Source organism: Poecile atricapillus, chromosome 2, assembly GCF_030490865.1.
Source record: "Poecile atricapillus isolate bPoeAtr1 chromosome 2, bPoeAtr1.hap1, whole genome shotgun sequence".
Taxonomy (NCBI): domain Eukaryota; kingdom Metazoa; phylum Chordata; class Aves; order Passeriformes; family Paridae; genus Poecile; species Poecile atricapillus.
Window position 1 is genome coordinate 366961 of NC_081250.1, and position 20545 is coordinate 387505.

The 20545-nt window shown below is 50.9% G+C and overlaps 1 protein-coding gene across 5 annotated transcripts; it reads left to right on the top strand.

The window, feature by feature from the left end:
• The first annotated feature begins 324 nt into the window (after positions 1-324).
• On the top strand, positions 325-9566 carry ASB10 (ankyrin repeat and SOCS box containing 10). 5 transcript variants are annotated; one of them, XM_058830813.1, is made up of 6 exons: positions 325-464; positions 553-770; positions 4867-5134; positions 5622-6126; positions 8562-8675; positions 8920-9566. In XM_058830813.1, exons 1-6 carry the CDS (start codon positions 361-363, stop codon positions 9103-9105), a joined length of 1395 nt encoding a protein of 464 aa, XP_058686796.1. In that variant the 5' UTR covers positions 325-360; the 3' UTR covers positions 9106-9566. The 5 variants fall into 5 exon arrangements, with proteins under 5 accessions (XP_058686796.1, XP_058686795.1, XP_058686797.1 ...); XM_058830812.1 differs by having other exon boundaries at positions 331-770; positions 8964-9566; XM_058830811.1 differs by having other exon boundaries at positions 333-770.
• The last annotated feature ends 10979 nt before the right edge of the window (positions 9567-20545 follow it).

Consider the following 20545-nt stretch of genomic DNA (forward strand, 5'->3'; position numbering starts at 1 on the left):
GTGGAGTTGCCTGTGGGGAAGAGCCTTGTCCTTAGTCCTTTATGACTTCTGACACCAAGTCTGATCCAGGCCTTACCCAAGCTCTCCCTCACCCACCTACCTCCCTGCCATGGTTGCTCCCCCCTTGCTCTGCCTCTTTCCCAGTGGGAATGCCATGTGGAGCAGGGGCTCTTTGCAGAGCAAACAAGCACAAGGGGAGTTCTTCCAGGCTGCCTGCCACCCCTCTCCTGAGCCTAGTCTGTGCTGGTGATTGCACCTAGCAGCTGAAAATAAGCTCTTGGAAGAAGGGGAGGTGGTGATGAGGAGCCAAGCCAGGCTATTTATACCAGGTTATTCAGGACTGTGTCTGAGCCCAGCCAGATGCAGGGGAGCTGGAATCCAGGAGCAACCTGCAAAGGAGAAACCCTTGAACAAGAGACTCTTTGCTGCAATAGCTCATTTACTGCGTGGCTCAGACTCCTCAGGTCATTTACCTGTGATGGACTGCACCTTTCGTCCCTGCTCTGCCACCCAACATTTGCTGCAGCCAGCTCAGTGGAAGGATTCTCACAGGGTGAGGTCCCACCACAGTGAGCACAGCCTGAGCCCACACGGCTGGGAATACCAGCAGAGCCGCCTGCAGCCACTGGAGTGCCGGGATCTGCTGCTCCAGAACGCTCTCTTCACTGGAGACCTGGCCATGGTGCAGAAGTACTTCACCAAGAGTGCAGCCATCAATCTCATCATTGAGACCAGGGGCGATGTGCTGCGCTGGACAAGCAGTAAACGTGGTGAGTATGAGGGACTGGGGCATGGGGGGATAGAAAATGCCCAGGATGGGGTCCAAAGGTAGGGTTCAGGCACATGAGAAAAATGTTGAAAGGAATCCCCAGTGGTGGAAAAAGGGTGAGGGAAGAAGGACATGGAAGAACAGATTTAGTGTGAGGAAGGAAGTTTCCAAGGGTGTACAACAAATAGTAGTAGGCTTGCTCAAGCTGGCATGAGGCAGATCTAATGGGAAATAATGAGAATAGGGCCCCTGACATCCTCAGAACTGTCCTGTTAGAGATTGCTGCCATGGATGTGAAATATGTGTGAGGTGGGGAGTGTGTGTGGGTGAAAAGGCATCAGAATGCTGTTCTGCTCCATGAGATAGATTTGACAAGGGAAGCAGAAATCCAATCTATGAGAAAGGTAGTGGAAGCAAACTTTCCTCAGTGTAAGGAGGCAGGAGCTGATCATTCTTGGTGTTTCTTTCCATCTGTTCATCTCACTGTACCTTGTCCAGGCACATCTTGGGGCCACCACACATGCTTCCACACTCTCTGGTCCCTTTTACTCACCTTCTGGTCAACATAGTCTATGAGCTTCTCAGTAAGCAATGCAGGGTGTGCTCAAGGGAGAGCTGTGCTGGGCAGTCTGGATGTGCCCTTGTTCTCGCTGCTGTCAATTGGTGATGTGGTGCAGGCAGTCTCCCAGAATTTAAGAGCGTCAGGTGCTGAAGGCCCATAACTGTGCCACCTTCCTCTACAGGAGGGCTGGTGGCAAAAGCCACCCACTCCAGAATGGAAGAGCTGTTGAGGAAACTGCTCTCCCAGACGAGCAGGCCAAGCGTCCTAGTGCTTAGTCAGACAACAGTGTCTTGTGGGGATCCATTCCAGCAAGAGACAAAGAGGGTGTGTGGGCTTGCAGATGCACATCCTGCTACCTGTGAGTGGTGAAGATTATTTCCTGAGTTGCAGGATTTGTACAATCCAGGCTTTGAATTGTTACTGTTTACTTAAGAAAGAAATCACTATGGGAATTACCCTTTGTGTAACTGAGACCGTTTGTCAGTAAAATGTGAATTGGGTGTTGCAACTCCTGCCTTGTGCTAAGCTGGCAGACACTGGAGCAGCCAGTTTCTCTGCTTGTAAAGGTTTGTGCCCCAGAGAAAATGGAGCAGACAAGGTAAAACAACCTCATGGAGAGATTTCTCTAATCAACAAAGTTCCAAGACATGAAAAACCCAACTAAACAAGATCATTCATCAAGCACAGAGCAAAAATGTGCTGCCAAGTTTATCAGATATGAATACAGAACAAAAAACAAAACAAACCTTCATGCTACCCAAGGCTTGTCTCTGTATCTCACTGACTGTGTAAGGACAGATTCCTAGAACTGACTCAGTAACCTTAACAGGAGTAGGTTCTAGTGACCTTGTCTTTCCCAGATCACCTCGTTGGGTATTTCAAGGTGCCCAGAGGACCTGTAAACTGTCTGAAGTCACTGACACACAGCTTTCTGCCTCCATGGTGCATGCCTGGGAACCTCAAGTTCTCATAGGATACCTGCTTATATCCTTGGGCAAATAGAGGGTCACATCAGGTGAGAACATCTGCCAGGGGCTTCCCTTTTTTTACCCTTTTGCAGGCTACATTTTAGTTAGACAAAGTGGAGTCTGCACAGACAGAGAAAACTGGATACTGTCTTCATAGGACTTGCTCATTTATTTTCATTACTGGGAAAGGTAAAGTTCCCTGTCTTACACTCTGCTCTGGTCCCCTGGTGATTGTTGCTTGGTGGTCTAGGGGTCCCATAACTGGTGTTTAGCTGTGTGATCTGAGTAGTTCTGTGACACAAAATTAGACTGCACTCTACTAGCCTTCCATGCAGTTTGGCATGTTCTCTGGATCACAGGGTGAGAACAATCTGTACACAGTGTTAATGCCACGTGAGCAAGGCACGCTCCTCTGTGCCTGAGGTGGGCAGGCTGGCTGTGTGCTGGGGTCAGAGGAAAGCACCATCTCAGGTGACAGGACTGCAGTGAACAACTGAGTCAGGGCAGTGTCTGAGGACTGAAAGGGAACACTAAAGCTATGCAGGGGCTTTGTGCAAGGCTGGATATCAAAAAGAAGAAGGAAGTGGTGAGGGTCTAAAGGATAATTACCTCAGTTTTTCTCATCCTTGTACCTATTTCTGCCACTTCTTTGGCTTTGATTACAAAGAGCTGTCCTATAGCTTGTTTAAAAACCTTCCATTGCCAATGGCTCTGGTGCAACTGGTAAATGGGTGTGCAGTGCTGGAGACGTGTGTGGAGGCAAGGGGTGAACAAAGGCTTGGAGATGTGTGTGGAGCTGCTGGGGTCATGCTGATGTGGTCTGGGCAGCGCTGGGCAACGTGCTGAGTAGGCATGAAACCATTTCCCTCCCTGTTGTCTTAGTGATGTCCCGTCCCCATTTCTACCCTTCAAGCTCCCCTGCCCTTCTTGAGGATTTTCCCTTCGCAGCAGGGCACTGCTGAGGTACTGCTGCCTGAGTGGAGAGCCTTTATCAGCCTCTTGGCCCCAGTGCTTGGTCACAAGGTTTCCCAGAATAGAACAGCTGAAACTTGAGTTGTGCCCAGCCTGAGCCAAAGAGCGGGGTGTGATGTGTCCCCCCGCCCTGTGGGACATCCTGGGCTGGCAGGCAGACCCTCGGCCCAAACACAGGCTGTCGGTGGGGCTGTGCCTCAGAGCCCGGCTGGGGTGCACCAGCAGGTCCTGCCCTGGTCTCTGGGGCAGGTCTGGTTGGTTGTTATGGACAGCATCACGGGCAGAAGAGATGAGAGGCAGCAGCCCATCCGCACGCAGCAGGCCGATGGCCCTGCCCAGGTGTTCTGGCAGGCCCTGCTGGCTGGGGATCAGGGGACTGTAGCCGAGATCCTCAGACATCCTCACAACAACCTGAGCCCCAATGCTTTGTTTGACACCAGTGACCTGGAAGAGTGGAAGAACTACCGCTTCAACCCCCGTGGGCTGAGTAAGGGGAGCATACGCGGGACTCAGCCGTGGTGTGAGCTGTGGGGCATGGCTGTGGCTGGGCTTGTGTGTTACAGGTGCTGCTTGGGTTGCAGAGTGGGGGTGGCAACAAGAGAATGGGGATGTGGTCAGGTTCTTCTGTGTTCCTTGTGGAAAGGGGTTCCTGTTTCTGAGAGCACAGGGTGCATCCAGAAAACCCCGTCCCTCTCACAGGGATTGTCTTAAATGCTTGGGACCTGCTCTGTGTGCGGCCTGCACCGCACTGCCGGCTCCCACTGTGGCTTGTGCCAGACTGTCACAACACGAGTTAGATCTTTGAGATGGTTCAGTTTGAGCCTGGCCCCATCTGGAAGACACAGACGACCATGTACTGCCTCTGCAAGAAGGAGCTGAGAGGATATAGTGTGGAACACGCCATGCAGTCTGGGATGTCCTCCAGCTCACTCGGGGTAGGCAGCAAGCAGCACAGTTTAAGGAACTTTTTTCCTGCAGCATCTGCAGGCTGTCAGCCAGCAAATTGCACCAGCAGCAGCGATGGTTTGTGCTGTGGCAGCATCTTTGAGAGTTGGCACATTTCAGTCCCTTGCTCTCTCCTAGGCCCTAGGTGTCCATCTCTGCTGTAGCTTGTTGTCTGCACCCTGCTCAGGGCTTGTTTGAGTCCGCTCTGTGTGGCACTTGGCTCTGACACCTGTTACTGCCTGGTTCCTTGTGTTTGTAGTGCTTCACACATGGTGTTTGGCCCAGCCACCTCCCTGCCATCAGCCTTGCTTGCACCCCAGACCCTTCATCCACTGCGCTCCCAACAACAGAGACCCCATGTACTCGCCTGAGCCACAGGTGAAGGGCACTCTGCCCAGAACAGCCTCTGCTGTGGGCTGCTGCTCCCTGGAGCTCCCTCTTTGCATGGCTGTGTGACCTGAGAGCCTTCCAGGGATCTCTGCCTTTGCTGGGCCCGTCCAAATGCCGGGACCTTGCAGGGAAGGGACTTGAAATCCCTTGAGGGGAAACACAAGTCTCTCCGGGTGATGTGCATCAGGTACTTCAAGGAAAAGGGCAGGTCTTTGTGCACTGTGGCTGGAGTTGGTTCTCTGACCTCTCTTTCCCTGCAGGACTGTGGTCACTGAGCTATCAGCAGGAGCTCACCACGCCTCTGCACATCACGGCCAGCCGTGGCTACACCGACTGCCTGCGGCTCCTGCTGCTCCGCGGCGCTGCCGTGGACTTTGCTCCGGGGGGCAAGACTGCCCTGCACGAGGCTTGTGCAGCTGCCAGCACTGACTGCGTGCGCCTGCTGCTCAGCTCTGGAGCTGACCCTGAGGCTGTCTCCGAGGATGGCTACAGGCCCCTGCACCTCTGCAAGAGCTCTGACTCCATTGAGTGAGTCCTGCTCGGGGTGGGGGCACAGCCAACCTCCCTTCCCTTCAAGCCTAATCTCATCTGGGAGGGGTCCCTCCTCATCCCTGAAGGTGGGTTGGTGGGTGCAGAATAGGGGTGGCCTTGGTGCCTGCTCCAGGATCATCTCTGAGGCCAAATGGGTGACTGCAAGCTCATGTCCTTAGCAGATGCAGCTGAGGAGCCAGTGGTCACACTGGAACGCTCAGGGTGTTCCTGTGCAGATCCACTGTGTATGCAAGCAGGCAGCAGGTGAAACGTTTTAAGAGGTCTGTGCAGAGTTAGCTGAAATTAGGGTGACTGTATCTCTGCTCACCAGTCATCCTGGCTTAAAACCACTGCTCCAGGGCATGAGGAGCAGGGATTTTTGGACTCTGGGGAAAAGCTGTGGGTTGGTACAGATGTGGGGGCTGGGAGGTAGGATGGAAGGTGGAGATGAGAAATGGTCAGTGAGTCACCTTGGCCCACACAGGTGTGTCCGACAGCTGCTGCAGCACGGTGCCAGTGTGAACAGTCAGACGGAGGAGGAGAACGACACAGCGCTTCACGTGGCATCACGGCACGGCCTGGCAGAGCATGTCCAGCTGCTTCTGCACCACGGGGCTGAATTGGAGGTCAAGAACAAGGAGGGGCAAACACCACTGAACGCTGCCTGTGCTCAGCACCATCAGCCCCAGGACATGGACCGCTACTACCGGGTCTGCCAGCTGCTGGTGGAGAGCGGTGCCAGTATCAACACCGCAGACCGGGACCGGCAGCACCCGCTCCACCTGGCCTGCAAGAATGCCAACGCTCAAATTGCAGAGTTACTGCTGGCACGGGGTGCCAATGTCAATGTCATGAACTACGGTGGCAACACAGCCCTGCACAACATCCTGCAGGTAGCTGCCTACAAGCTGGAGCATCGCCCGGAGCTCGTGGTGCGAGCGCTGCTCAACCACGGAGCCGTCCGCATCTGGCCGGGCTCCCTCCTCAAGGTGATGGGCTCTAGTGGTGCCAGGAGTGTGGTGGGAGGGGAAAGCTGTGAACAACATCAGGACCCCCGTGGGCCCTCCTGTCACAGCAGGGCTTGTTCCATGGCAGCCTGTTCACTGTCCCGCCCTGCTCTGCTCCGGGCCTGAGAAGGGAGAACTGGCATTATTGGTATGGGAATCCCTGATGTTTTCTCCTGAGGTGTGTTTTGCTGTAGGACTCTTCTGCTTCTGTCTGCTTAGCTGTGTGGACAGTATTAACCCAGCTTCCATAATTGCTTGCTTTGGAAAGTGTTGGTCCTTTTCCTCTGGAGATGTTTCTTCTCAGGGACACACCCTCCAGCTCTTGCTGTCTCTGCAAGACACCAGCAAACAAAGGGTTAATTTCCTGTCTTAATTTCTGAGCAGTGCAATAATTACCCAGCCCGGAGATCAGCAGATTGCTCTCCCCTTTGGGAAAATACAGGAAAATCAACAATTAACACTAATTAATCTCCTATTAACGCCAGATAATGAGGATCACTGGTAGAGCCAGAATAGACTCTGACAGCTACTGCTGGCCTGGGCCATGGGGAGTGGCAGCCCCGAGCCAGGGAAATCTGCCTCTGTGCAGCTTTGCCTGGGCGGGGTGTGCTCCAAAGGCTGCGCTGTTGCTGGGTGTGTGGCATTGGTGTGTCACCTGCACCGACACGAATGTGGGACACACCAGAGATGTTGTACAAATACTTGTGAAGCCTTCTGGGGCTCTGTGCCACCCTTGACATGGGCACAGCACTGCAGATGTCTCTGCAGCCCTGCACCAAACAGGCACATTCCTGTATCCCTGAGACCCTGATGTGGCCCTCAACAGAGGCATGGTGTACTGTGCTCCGGCTGATCACAAAACAAATTCCAGTCCCTGCCCTGGAACAGCTCATGCTCTGACTGCTGAAATGTGAGGGAAAGGAGCCTGGTGTAAAGCAGAGTTTTGGTATTTATGAGCTGCTTGCAGCAGTGAAGCTGATGGAGATCATCATCCCAGCCATGTACGATGGTCCCTGTGTCTGAGGAGAAGTTGTGGGGTCCCGGTTGTGCTGAAGGTAGCCACGCTGTGCATGTTGAGTGATGGCTCTGTCCTCCTCTTTGCAAGGAGGGATGCTTGGTGCTTCATACTTGAAGTGTTTTTTCTCTGCTGGGTCAGCATGAGGGAAGGACAGGAGTTCACCAGATTCACCACATCTGGATTGAGCCGTACTTTAGGAGGTGACAGTGAGGCTTGCAGGATTTTACCCAATGATGGTGATCACCTGCGCTTGATGCCTTAAGTTTTAGCTTTCATATTTGTTGGGGAGGATGAAAAAGGGAAACCTTATGAATATGATTGTTTAGCAAAAGATTCAGAAAATATGAAGCCTAGAATCGAAGTAGAAATGAGAGCTAGCTTTGAGTCATGGGATACTAAGTGCTAGTTAATAAATATCCAAAGAACAATAGCCTCAGCAGCTAAAGGAGAATCCCTGTTGGTGAAACAATGTCCTTCTGCAGATAGAGAATCCAAAGGTCAAACAGCAAGAGAAGAATTTGTAAAGCTTTCAGAGTTCGAAATGTAACACTGTATGGTAACGTAGTAGTTCTTATAGGGTATATGTAAATTATTTAGTGGGTGTGTCTCATAGTGATTGGTTACTGGGAATTAGAATATTCACCATAGAAAAAGATATATTGGATTGTAACAGGAACTTTGCTCTCTTGTGTTCTCCCCACTCTCTTAATTCTCTTGTGTTCCCTCTTTCTCTTCTCTTGTTCCCCGCTCTCCCTTAAGCCTCCCTTGCTCTCCCTCTCTCGCTCTTGTTTTCCTCCCTCTCTCTCTTTAACCTCCCTTCTCTTGCTCTCCCCTCCCTGGCCACATGGACGCCGAGGCTGGTGGTGGGCACGGGGCTTTTCCTCCCTTTACCCATATAATAAATTACTTCTACCTGAACAGCTTGACCCTGGAGAAGTCTCTCACTGCGAGTGTTTTGTACATCAATACATATTTTCCAGATTCTGTACTGCATTGATATATAACTCTGAACTTCATATAAAGTTCTAGTGAGTTCTCCTCACAGCTCAGTGAGACACAACAATCCTTTTCCAGCCCAAGAACCAAGGATACCATAGCAGCTTCAGGCCCAAAAAGTACAAAGAGCTGCGAATTGAGGAGAGCAAACTGGGAGGATAGGACTTCATAACCTGAAGCTGTAATTGGACAATTAACCCTAATATGTAAATGGACCAAAGCTTATGAAAGTGTGAAGACTCGTGACCTGTCATCCATCCCGGGTGTAGCCTCAGCTAGGCTCTTGTATTGCCCAAGGTGTATCCTTTGAAGGCCTTTTTAATAAATACCTGCTTTATTCCTTTAACACTGTCGAGCCTCTGTTCCAGGTGGCCTCTCAAGGCATGACTCTCTCCCTGGCCAGGTGCTGCGGTACTGCCACACCTGCCCGCGTGTCATCGAGGTCCTGGTGAACAGCTACAGCCACGTGCGTGTCTCTGAGGACTGGGTGGAAGCAGTTCCAGTAGAGGTTGTACAGGTAAGGGAACAAATGCTGGCTGCAGAACACATGTCCAGGTTCTGATGGCTTGCTGGGGTATCTGGGCCTGGAGGGGGTTGGGTGGAGCTGGAGCTGGCCATGCAGGGTTACAGGACACAGGGATGGTGCTGTTGGGAACAGGGAGGATGTTCCATAGCGAGGCAAGTGCATGTCTGGTTCTACCTCTTGTCCCAGAGTGATATCTTCAGCTTTGCATGCCTCTGGTCCTTTCTTCTCTCTGTAGAAATACCCATGTTTCTACCGGTCGCTTTTCTCCCTGGGGCACAGACCTCGCTCCTTGCAGCACCTGGCTCGCTGCGCTCTCAGGATCCTCCTGGAAGGCCGGCTGCTTCTGGTCCTGTCCCAGCTACATCTGCCAAGTGCCCTGCACCAGTTCCTGCTGCTTGGCTTTGAGGACGTTCTCTACTAGGGGTGGCAGCTCCAGTCCTGCTGTGCCTCTCTGTGCAGATGTTCCATCCCTGCCAATGCAGTCTGTGCTTTCCCAACTACCCCCTTCCCCTCACCCCACTCCTGCCTGGCCACACCAGCCCCCTGTGCCAAGCCTGTTGCTGTGTCCCAGTCCCAGCCAGCCTTGTACTCTGCATCTTGTGCCTGTTTTGGAGCATTCTGTTTGTCCATACTAATCCAGACAGACTCCAGGCCAACAAAAGGAGGTATGGGACTTAGGGCATGTTGTGGTACAAGGAGGAATGACACTGCATGGATCACAGGCTTAGTAGTAGGGTATCAGTTTCCCTATCCCAAACCCAAATACTCTAGCCTGTACTAGGCAGCTCTGGTACACTGGGTGATTGCTGTGATGCTGTCTTTACTAAAGTTGCTTAGTCTATACCCAAAGGTGTTTAGAATAAATCCTGTTCTTTATACCTACCTGAGCATGACTTCTACATTTCTTTGAAGACTGTCCTGACAGACCACACCTGCCATTGGTGGTGGGATATGCACTCAGACCTGTGCACCCACCTGCTTCTCAAGGGAAATGTGTGGTAGGTGTTCCAATCAAACCCCTTTCATGAAGGTAAAATGTCTGGGTTATCTGGCTCAGGAGATTGGGACAGGATGGCTGTACCTCGCTGCTGGGTGAGGAGGAATGTGTGTCCTGAGAATGCTGCTCCCCTGGGCAGAGAGTAACCAGCATCCAGAGCACTGTGTAGGGTCACACTGTGGCCTGGGCTGCACCACACCCTCGGCAAGGTAAAGGAAATGTTTTATCTTGTGACTTCAAGACACAGTTATAAAGAGAAGGAAGCACTATCCATCCTTTAAAGATCTGCTGTAAGCAAACTCCATTACTGCTTCTGGCTCAAGGAGAATCTTGGGCACCACAGCTGTGGCTGGCACAGGTACCCAGGTCAGCAGCTTGGGTCCCTCCTCTTGCTGTGCTTGTTCTGCCTGGCTTCTCTTCACGGCCATGTCAACAGTAGGAATGTGCAACATGCAGTTGTGAAGACAAACCCAATGGTGCTGTCTGTTCCTGCCTCTCTGGGCACACGGGCTGCAGCTCTGTGTCCTCAATTATTGTCCTGCCCTGCTGCTCTGAGGAGGTGAGCCCAAAATCTCACTGAGAGGTTGATCATGCTGTCCCTAATGTGCCTCCACTGCTGATGTGCCACAGCTGGAATGCTAACAGGGTATGAGAGGGATGTGTTGGTGTAGTGCAGGTGCACACGAGGTGCCTGGAAAGCATTTGTGCCTGCCTTTGTGTAGGTACTGTTGCAGTATAGAGATGTTATATCTCAGGAAGGTTTAATTATGTTTTATGACATACAGGGACAGGGAGGTGAGGTGTTGGCTTGAGGTGACCGCAATGATCTGCAAAACTGGGATGAAGTGTACAGGGGAGCCAACATTTTTAAAATACATGGATGGTGGCCTGCCCTCTCACCATGGATCAGCAGTGCATTTACCTTGCACCAGTGTAGGAACAGAGTCTGAAGTTACCTCTTTCCTGCTGGCTGAACTGGCTTGTCTGCTCAGGTGATCTCTTTATGTGATCAGGGCCAGTGATCTTGTTTCCAAAATCTAATCACAACTTCAGAGAGTTTGTTTTTAGCCAGATGACATCCATGAGTGAAGGAGGAACAGAAGCAGGAAGATCTGTCATTTTTAGTGGCAGAACCATCTGGGAATGCCTTAGCCCTGACCTGGTGTCCTGGTCTGAAGGCAGCCTGCAGAGCAGCACACCTGGACAGGGCTGCCTTCCTTCTCTCCAACATTGTCCCTATGCCTGCAGTAACCTGTGCTCAGCAATGCATGCTCAGCCAGAATTATATCTCCTTAAAACAGGGAAGGGTTGAATTTAATAGTTTGCTTTATTTTTAGTTGTTACTTGTGACTGTTAAGGCTTATAGCTGTTTTAGGGTCTTGTTGGTTGTTTTTACCTGTTCTAAGGCTGCTCAGGCTGATGAGGGCAGCTGCAGCTCTTACAGTGGGAGGAGATGAACCCAGAGGACGTGGTTTCTGTAAGTGCAGGAGCAGATGGAGCTCTGGCACATCCTAGTCCTTCCTGGATGAAGGTGTTTTGGCCCAGACAGGCACCTGCTGCACCTAAGGACCCACAGTGGGGCTGCAGGTACATTTCCAGGGGCCCTCTCAGAGCCACCAGATTTGCAGACAGAGCATCCTAATGTGCCTGGGAGGGCTGAGGTCATGTGGCTGGCTGAAAGGAACAGGCCATCCCTGACCACACATCTTCAGAAACTGAATTTTGTCTGTGCTCCTACCAAAATTGAAAGGGCACAAGTTCATTATGCATAAGGATATACCACTAACAGTCTTCAAGGAATGTGAGGCTGGTAGGAAACAGGGAGAGCCTTTTACAGCATGACCAAGGCAACTGGTGGGGAAAAAACTGAACCAAATCCAACCAATTCACCAGAAAATCTTCTGGGAACTCCAGCCTTTGGGCAAACAGAAACCATCAGAAAGGTTCAAGCTAAGATGCAGGCTGAGTGCAAATGCTCTGACTTAAACTCAGTTACACTAACTGATTAGCAATTGATTTTCAAAAACTTTTACAAAACCAGATTTATTTAAAAGATGTAGTGTTCCAGAGCACATCCCAGCGATTTAACAAGATTTGCTATTTTCTCAGGTTTCTGAGGGGGAAATTCCTGATGCAGCATTGGATGTACTTGCAGGGACAATTATGCCAGGGAAATGTAACCATCCTGAGCGGGAGGGCTGAGCTCTCCGCTGAGAACACCAAATGCTGGGGGCTGTTAGCACAGGGGCACATGGTTCTGGTGTGTTTTTATCAGCTGCTGCAGGCACAGGCAGGTGCTTGTTGCTTCTGTGTCCCGGGTTTGCTGGGAATGTCTCTTGGGCACAGGTTGGTGCTCCTGCTTCAGCATCCACCTGGGTTTGTCAGCAGAGCAGTCATGTCAAGATGCACTTAGGGCTGCTTGGAGAGATGTGAGTCCACTGTTGCATTCTCAGTGCAGCCATTCAAGTGACACGACTGGGAAAGAGTCATTGCAGTTCTAGACAGAAGTTTCCATCCCAGCTGCAGCCACTGGGTCCTGCTGACCCTCCCTGTGCAGCCGAAGCCCTGCCCATCCCTGGTGTTCCCTTCTGACAGACAACCAGCACTCTCTGCAGGCGTCCCAGTGTCAAGCAGCTGCTTGACTATCACTCGATTTTTCCTATTCCTCAGTAAAAGAGCATGAGAGGCCATAATGGGGGTTAACAGCAAGGTATTTACAGTCAAAGCAAATAGAGAAAAGCTCTTCCCCACCCTGAGTTGCAACCTGCTTCTTAGGTAGTTTTGAGGAAAATGGCATCTTTGTATTTTTTGGCTGTGGAGAGATTTTTTTTTTTTTTCTGTCATAAATTTGACCAGTCACTTTTTGGACCTGTGTGTATTTGAGCACTCTGATGCCCTTGTGGCAAGGAGAGAAGAACTGCACAGTGCGTTGATCACCTCCCTCTATTTACTTTTCTGCTGTCACTGTCACGTTTCATTTGATGCCACGTAAGAATATATGGACAACAACTGTCCATTTCTCTTCATCATATAATTTCAAACTATACAGATTTGTGCAATTTCTTTCCTTATTTGGGCTGGAATTGCCTTCAGCTGTACTGTTCCTGTGTGGAAGCTGTCAGCCAGCCCTGACTCCACACACAGGGTTTCCCTGGGCCTTCACCTGTTGCAGTGCACCCTTGAGATGGGGGAGGACAGCTGTGCACAGCACTCAGAATGGGGTTGTGATTGTGTGAGGGCTGTTCTGATCTGACTCGAGATCCACACAAATGCTCAGGAGCCCTGGATTCGTGTTTGATGTGATTTGACCGGTTGTGCAGCCCAGGAGGAAGCCTGAGCAGTGATGCCCTCCTGCCAGGTGCTCTGGACTCCAACGGCAGATGTTCCAACCTCCAATGTTCTTCAAACTTCTTACATCCATGATACCATCCCTGACTTTAAAGTGAAGCCCCATTCTTCTTACATATTGCACCTTACACTTCAATGTAACCAACCAGGTTGTTCATGAGCCTGGTGTTTCCAGCAAGCCAGATCAGGTTGTCTTGAGCAAGTGCCAACTGTTACTTTTATCATCCCAAAAATTCATTTTTATCCATTCTAATAATTTTATCAGCAATTGTTTTCTATTTCTCCCCGATTGCTAATAGCATGTAGCATTGATATGTGAAGAGAATAAAGCTAGAGATACACCTGTCAAATGGTTCTGTACAATAAGTCTCCTCAGTCACCAATTTCTTTTGGATCTGTTTATACTGAGGACATTAACTGCAGCATACGGCTAATTTTTCTTATTAGAATGCCATGCAGAACTTAGTCAAATGTCTTACAGGTTTCTAAGCATGGCCCATCTCTCTCATTAGCTCTATCAAACTTGTAGGCTTATAAAAAACTTACATAAAATCATTTGAAAGTACCTCTTTCAAATCACATTAAATTGGGTTTTAGTTTTTACTAACTTGCCCAGGACATCCTTTGACTGCTTGTCTGTGATTGCTTTGGCGGTATGTTGAACTAACTGCTGTGTAGTTCCTTGGATATCCATGTGAACACATTTAAATACTGACAAGACATTGGTATTTTTCCCCCTAGTAATCTTAAGTTCCCCAGTGTGCCATGACTTGTTATAAAGAAAAAAATAAATCGTTCAGTGAACTCATTAGCCAATTAAATACTCTTGGATGTAAGCTCTTCTCCTGCACATTATAAAAATTGTTACTTACACAGTTTAGCATCTTCCTTAATTACTGATGGAATAGAAAGTATTTCATTACCACTGTAAAATATGAATATTGCACATAGTTGTTTCAAATGCAGAGCAGAAATATTTACTGAGTTATTGGTTTTCATTATGCAGAATGTGTTGCACACAGACAGCTGGGGTAGGTGCCCAGTGCCTGCAGGTCTCTGGGTTCTCTGCTGCAGGGGCATTCTGCTCTGGGCTCGATGTTTCAGGAAGTTTGAGAGAGCAGAGGGGCTCAGAGCAGCACCATGAGTGGGTGATGGGCTGCAGTGGCTCCTGGCAGTGGGACTTGCGGAGATGAGGGTGTTGGACACACCGAGGTTGCTCCTTGGAGTCCTGTGTGTGGGTGTGAGTGCCAGTCCAGGGGCAGGAGCCCCCTGCCAAAGAGTGCCAGGGACCCCTTCATTGTCCCTTGACACCCACTGCGGGACCCTCCTGTGCCTCCTTGCTCAGCCTCCCTGCAGGGTTCATTCAGCACTGTCACGCCTTTCCAGCGGCTCTTGGAGGTGAAACCAGAGCCAGAGGCTGGACATTGAAGCTGGGAAAATGCATATTAGAAATGAGACATTTTTAATAGCAAGGGCAATTAATCTTCTAGTTCACTGCATCTTAGAACAGGTTCTCATGGTGGATGTAGATTTCTTATCTCAGGGGTTATTTTTAAATCACATGGGGATCTGTCCTAGCCCAGAGCAGGGTTCATCTGCATGGTCCTCAGCCCAATCCCAAAGAGATCAGGCTGATTAATTACAGATCTATGAACCTTGGCTGAGCTACCACAAGCTGCTGTCACCACCGAGACTGTGTTTGGCCCCAGGATAAGTTCCAGTTTCTCTTCTACAGCACTGCTAACTCCACTCACACCTCATTGACAGCTCTGACTTAACCTGAGTTTCCTTCACTTTGACCCCACTGGTCTGTACTGGTTCTGTCAGCTTCCTTGCTCTGAATGTGCTGCCTGCAGTGGTTTCTGAGAATGACATTCTCAAATAAGTGGGGATGTTGCTTTTAGGAAGTTATTTAAATATTTGCTCTTACACAACTTCTCTCACAAGCTTTAGCTTTAGCATCTCAGCTGTTTGGCAGCACCAAGCACATTTCACCTGAGTGGGGTGGACAGTGGTCAGGAGTTCTGAAGGACCCCAGGGCTGTGTGTGACCCACAAAGGCAAACCCATCCTTTCCCCAGCACAAGAGCACCTCAGGGGCTGCCCGACAACGCTGAGGAGGCACTGCAAGGGGCAGCAGGAACCTCAGTGTCCTCCCCAAGCTGTGACCCCCCCCAGCAACACAGCCCCCCCTGAGCAGAGCTTTGCTGGGCTCGTGCTGGGGGCCTGCTTGATGGGCGCTGCTCCAAATCCTTCCTGCACTTCTGTTTCCATCCAGAGGTGCTGCAGCAGATGCTGATGCTCTACAGGTGAATCCCGGGGAAGCAGACCCCTTTTGCACTCTGGTGCTCTTGGGGCTGTCAGCCCTGCTCTGTTCTCTGGCTCATTGCCACATGTCATCAGTGGCACCTGCAGCTGCTTACCAGGGGTGGGTGCTTCAGGTTGCTAAAAGAATCACCAGCAAAGGTGTCAACAAAAGCAGGTTTGGTATAACTTTGCAGTGGTCACAGAAGATAGAAAGAATGGTCAGAAGACAAGGAAATGACCAACAAAAAAGCCACCCCAAGGACCCGGAGAAACCTGAGCAGTTACAAAATATCAATAACTTAACATGGGAAAATTACCTGAGCACCTCTCCTATGAGGAAAGGCTGAGGGAGCTGGGACTGTTCAGCCTGGAGAAGGGAAGGCACCAGGGGATCTCATCAGTGTGGCTAAATACCTGAAGGGAGGGAACAAAGGTGGTGGAGTCAGGCTGTTTTCAGTGGTGCCTTTGACTGAACTGTGCTCCCAGCTGAAGAAGCAATGTTCATGTGCCAGCCTGTATTGTACACAGTGTTGCATAATCCATTCTGCTCTGCATCCTGCACTCTGAGAACACCAGCTTTGCTTATAGGCTCTCACAGAGCCATGAGATGCATGTCTATATAGTGACCTGCAGATGATGCATGCCTTCTGAATGAAGGGTTCTAGAGTGCCATGCTCATGTAACTCCTGGGGCAGAGCAGCACACTTGAGAGCTGCTTCTGGGCTCAGCATGCAAGAGGTACCAGCCCTGTACCTTAGAAGACCCATGTATTATCTGAAGAATTTGGCTAACATCACTCTCCCTGAGCAGGATCCAAACACAGGAGTGGGAGAGGGCTTGGCTCTCCTAAGCAGAACAATCCTCAAAGAAATACGTGAAAGGAATATGTGAACTTTGTCCAGGATTACAGAAACAAAAATTTCTGGTCTGAGATCTTGTCAACAGCAAACCCTTGCACCTGGGAATGCTATTGCTACTGTTAATGAGGATCCTGGATTCTCATTGCTCTAGCTATGGCTCTGCTCGGTTTAGCTCTGAAGTACCTTCCCCGGGCATGAACACACAGACAGGTTTTGCTGTCAGAAGCTGAAGACAGAAGTCCATGGGGCAGCTTTGCAGTCAGGGACAGCCCGTGGGACCACGTCTGCAGAGGCCAGCTGGGACCTCCTGGGTGCCCCTTGCACAGGAGCTGTTGCCCACCTCAGGCAGTGTGTGGCTGCAGAGCCTGATGGACCATGTCATGGCACATCCAGTAGCAGAATCTGTGCCTGGCAGGAGCCCAGCTTCAGTCAAATGACATCATGGCCACAGCCAGCCTGTTCTCTAGACTTCCCAAACTTTGAGTAAATAATTTTACATCATTACTCTTGCTTTTAATATGTTTAGCAGCTATGTTGCAGGAATGCCTAGAGGCTGTGACTAGATTTAGTCCTGTTGTGCTAGATTCCGTGCAGAGATAGTAAGTGGAGCAGGTAGAGGCATAAAGTTAAGACTGCATAGCAGTTTCCATTAGGAAGACCTGCTTTCATTTCCCAGTCTGTCATTACACTTTAACTGTTGCAGTTGTGGTTGCTGTGCTGTTTTACTCAGAACTTTACCCATTACAGATACAGCAAAAATTAATTGGCCTGTATGCAGCCAACAGCTGGTGCATCAGGAATGCTCTCAGACTCTCCACCTCAGAGATGAGAGCTGGCTGGGGTGGTTCTTTGTCCACCCAGCAGCACAGGATCAAATCTTCCTTAGTTAACAGCTCTGAGGCTCCCACTTTGCATGTTCCAACCAGGACATTTTCAGAGGCTGCTGGTTTTCCCGCAGGATCCTCTGTGCTGACCAGGCAGGTCATGCACCATCTTCAGCACAGACACTGTGTCCCAAGTGTTGAGCAGGACACTTTCCAGTCTTTCCTACTGACTCCAGAAAAGCAGGCAAATGGACAAGTTCACATGTCTGCAGCAAGGAATGGAGAAGAGGAGGAGGAAGAAGCTTGAGCAGCACCAATGCAGAAAACAGAGAAGAGAGGTGGCAAGCAAAGGTAGACTGAGGATGGAGACAAGATGGGCCAGGCTGGTCTGTGATTGCTGAAGGCGCTGCTTGTAGACTTGAATTCAGCACCCTGGGCCCAGCTTGGTGAGGCTCAGGACCACCTGCTGAGACTGAAAAACATGAGCCATGACACAGTGACCCCAAAACAAGAGAGAGCAGGTCTCCTCCTGAGACTCTTCAAACTCAGTGTCTGATAACGTACCTAGGGAGGTCCTGAGAGATCTCCATCAATAGCTGAGAGTGCAATGAGACCAGGGGCTTTACAAATTGCACACACAATTAATATTTCTGCTATACCTGGCGTGTTGCACAGTCTATCTTCAGGCACGTTAAGGAAACACTGGCTCCTTGAGAGGGAGGGATGAAGCCCTTTAAACTGGAATCGAGGGGCTTTCTGCAGAGGCGTGTGGAGAGGGAAAGATGCCCAGGGAGCATCTGAGCAGCAGAGGTCTGAGCCTCAAGTGGAAGCCATGGAAACTGCATTTCACTAGGCAGCAAGAAGCTGTGGAAGATTACACAGAGGTTACACAGTTGAAATTGGGAAAGCCCATGCAAGTCCAGTGGGTGGATGTGCAACCTGGACCCTCATTCCAAGTTGGCTCACCCTATGAGGATGTGAGAGCTCTGTCCCATTTGATGTACACATGAGAATATAGCAGTACAATCTTTGCTTTATTATTCTTACAACCTCATTTTTATTTTCTGTAGTCCTTCAACACATCCTTCGCTGAATCTTTGCTTTATTACTCGCACATGAGTTTCTACCTCTACTACAAAGTCTCATGAAACAAAGTAAACTAAAGTGGAGTAAATTTTTGGGGCCCTGAGTACATTCCCCCCTCCTGTAGGTTTGGCTCTCCAGGGTCAGGGCCAACTCATAGGGTGCATCCATCTGTCATCAAATCTGCTCTGCTCACCTTCCTCAGCTCCTGTAGGAATGCATCCTGGTCAGTGAAGCCCCTGTCTTGCTACAGCCCTTCCCACCTGGCTTCCCATCCCTCTGGAAGCAGCCTTTCCTTGCTGCTCCTAGCATGGAGTAGAAACTCAATGTTTGAAGGGAGATGGGGGCTGCAGTATATGATATATGCAAGATGATGTAGATATATGCAAGATATATGCAAGTATATGATTAGGTAAGCAGAACCTTAATCTTGGAGACATCAGTAGGGACTTGCAGGGTGCAAGCTACTGCTGTGGAAAGGGCAGTACTGAGCTTGTGCTGTTGTCTTCACACAGGACCTGCTGCTGTGGGCATGGGCTGCCATCCTCCCTCGTGGGAGACACAGCTCACCCCCAGCTTGCTCAGTTCCCCAGCAAAGTCACTAAAGTCAGCAGTTTCCTATTGCTCTCAGATATCTTGGTAACCTTTCTGGAGGTGTGAGGTGTGGGTTGGTTACACAAAAAAGATTCATCAAACAGGTGATCAAATTGTATTTGCTCAGGAGTCAGAAAGCTGCTTGCACAGCCTGGATCTGGGCCCTTTTGAGCACAATCTTGAGATCCAGTAACACATGGCTATGCTTTCACTTTCTCCATGGTCACTTTCATAGCAGGGAATGGACCCTAGCTATGTGCACTGAAGATGACTCCAACCTGAAGGTTCCTTTCCCACAGATGTCTGGTGGATGAGACAGGAGATCTGGGCAAGGACAGACAGAACGTGGATGCTGACCCATTTCCCTTATTGTGTCACAACTGGTCTCTGTGGTGGGATTCATCCAAATGCTTGTCACTGCCATGTTCCTTCCCAGCATGGAATGTGGGCCCTAATCCTGGGCTAGGGGCCACAGTCAGTCATTGACCTGCAAAGACGAGCATCTCTCACTCTCCCAGCGATCCAAGGGCAGGAGGTGTCTCCGTCAGAATGGTGACAGGGATCCCCTATACCAGGCCTCAGTTTTATGTCTCAGTATTTGAGCCTGGATGATTATTTTACCATTGACTTCTCCACACCCATTTCCCTGACTTGAAGCAGGGCTGTTCTCACTGTGGAGGGATAATTCCTTGGAGCAACATGGGTGTGTTGCAGAAAAAGGCATAAAAGACATGAAAGAAAGAGGAGGCTGCGTGATGTCATATCTGGGCTCTGGGGATTCAGACCGTGCCTCTTTAGTGGAGGAAGGCTGAGTAGCCCACTTGCAGTGGGCCCATTTTGCCTCACTTAAGTGCTCCACACAGGATCTGAGTATTCAACTCCATGGCTGGGCTGTCATGTCCCACAGAAAACACACCTCAAAGTGGTGTTCCACACCTCCTCAGGGACGGAGCAGAAGGTGATTGTGGAGAAATACATGTGTTTACACAAATATCGATGTCACCGGGGAGCCTGGGTAGCTAAGTAGCCAGGGGTGCTGCATCCCTGGTCAAAGGGGGAATGCAAGCAGAAACACACAGGGGACTTGAGACGAGGAATAGCCCTAGGTGAGAGCTAGAGGTCTGGAGTGTCTCTGTACCACTGAAACTACAGCTGGAGTGAGCACAGATACGACTTCAGCTTGCATTTCATGTCTTCAAAGCACTTTAAAAACCCTGATACTCTTCTGAAGCAGGGCTTCAGTTTGCCTATTGCGGATCTGGTCAACAGCTCTCTTTAGACAGAGAACAACCCAAACGCCGAGCTGGGGGCGGAAAGTCGTGTGTACTAGCGTGGGGACTCCCCACAAGGGGCAGGCGATGTTCTGGACGCGGAGAGGACAGCGGAGCCGCGGCTCGGGAGCGGGCGGCTCGCACGGAGCCCGCCTGCTCTGCAGATGGAGCGGAGCGTACCGGGGCCAGCGGCCGCTCCCCGGGGCACGGCTCCGACACACGGAGTGCGGGAGCGGCGAGCGGTGCCGGGGCCTCGGGGGAGCAGCAAGAGGGGGCATTTCAGGACACACACACCCTCCTCCCACCCTGGCCCGAGTGCGTCTGCGGGAGGCCCCGCTGTCTTCCCGGCCCCGCGGCGCCCGAGCCCGCCGGTCTCACGGAGACCCCGCTCCGAGCTGCCCCGAGAACGGAGCAGTCCCGACCCTGCCCCGTGGTTCGGCGGCGGGCGGGCTGCGGACACGGCCCCGGCACGGGGGGACCGGTGCCCGGCCAGGGCAGGTCCGTCGGGGCGCTGGAGCCCGCCCTTGGCCGCCGTCCCGGGGCCACTCCCCGAGGGCTCGGCCGTCGGGAGCTGCCCA

Excerpts from the sequence above, each read along its gene's own strand:
- ASB10 (XM_058830813.1), top strand. The coding sequence starts at position 361 with ATGCAGGGGAGCTGGAATCCAGGAGCAACCTGCAAAGGAGAAACCCTT. Across the intron at positions 771-4,866 it reads CTGGACAAGCAGTAAACGTG|GACTGTGGTCACTGAGCTAT; the intron begins GTGAGTATGAGG and ends CTTTCCCTGCAG. Across the intron at positions 8,676-8,919 it reads TTCCAGTAGAGGTTGTACAG|AAATACCCATGTTTCTACCG; the intron begins GTAAGGGAACAA and ends TTCTCTCTGTAG.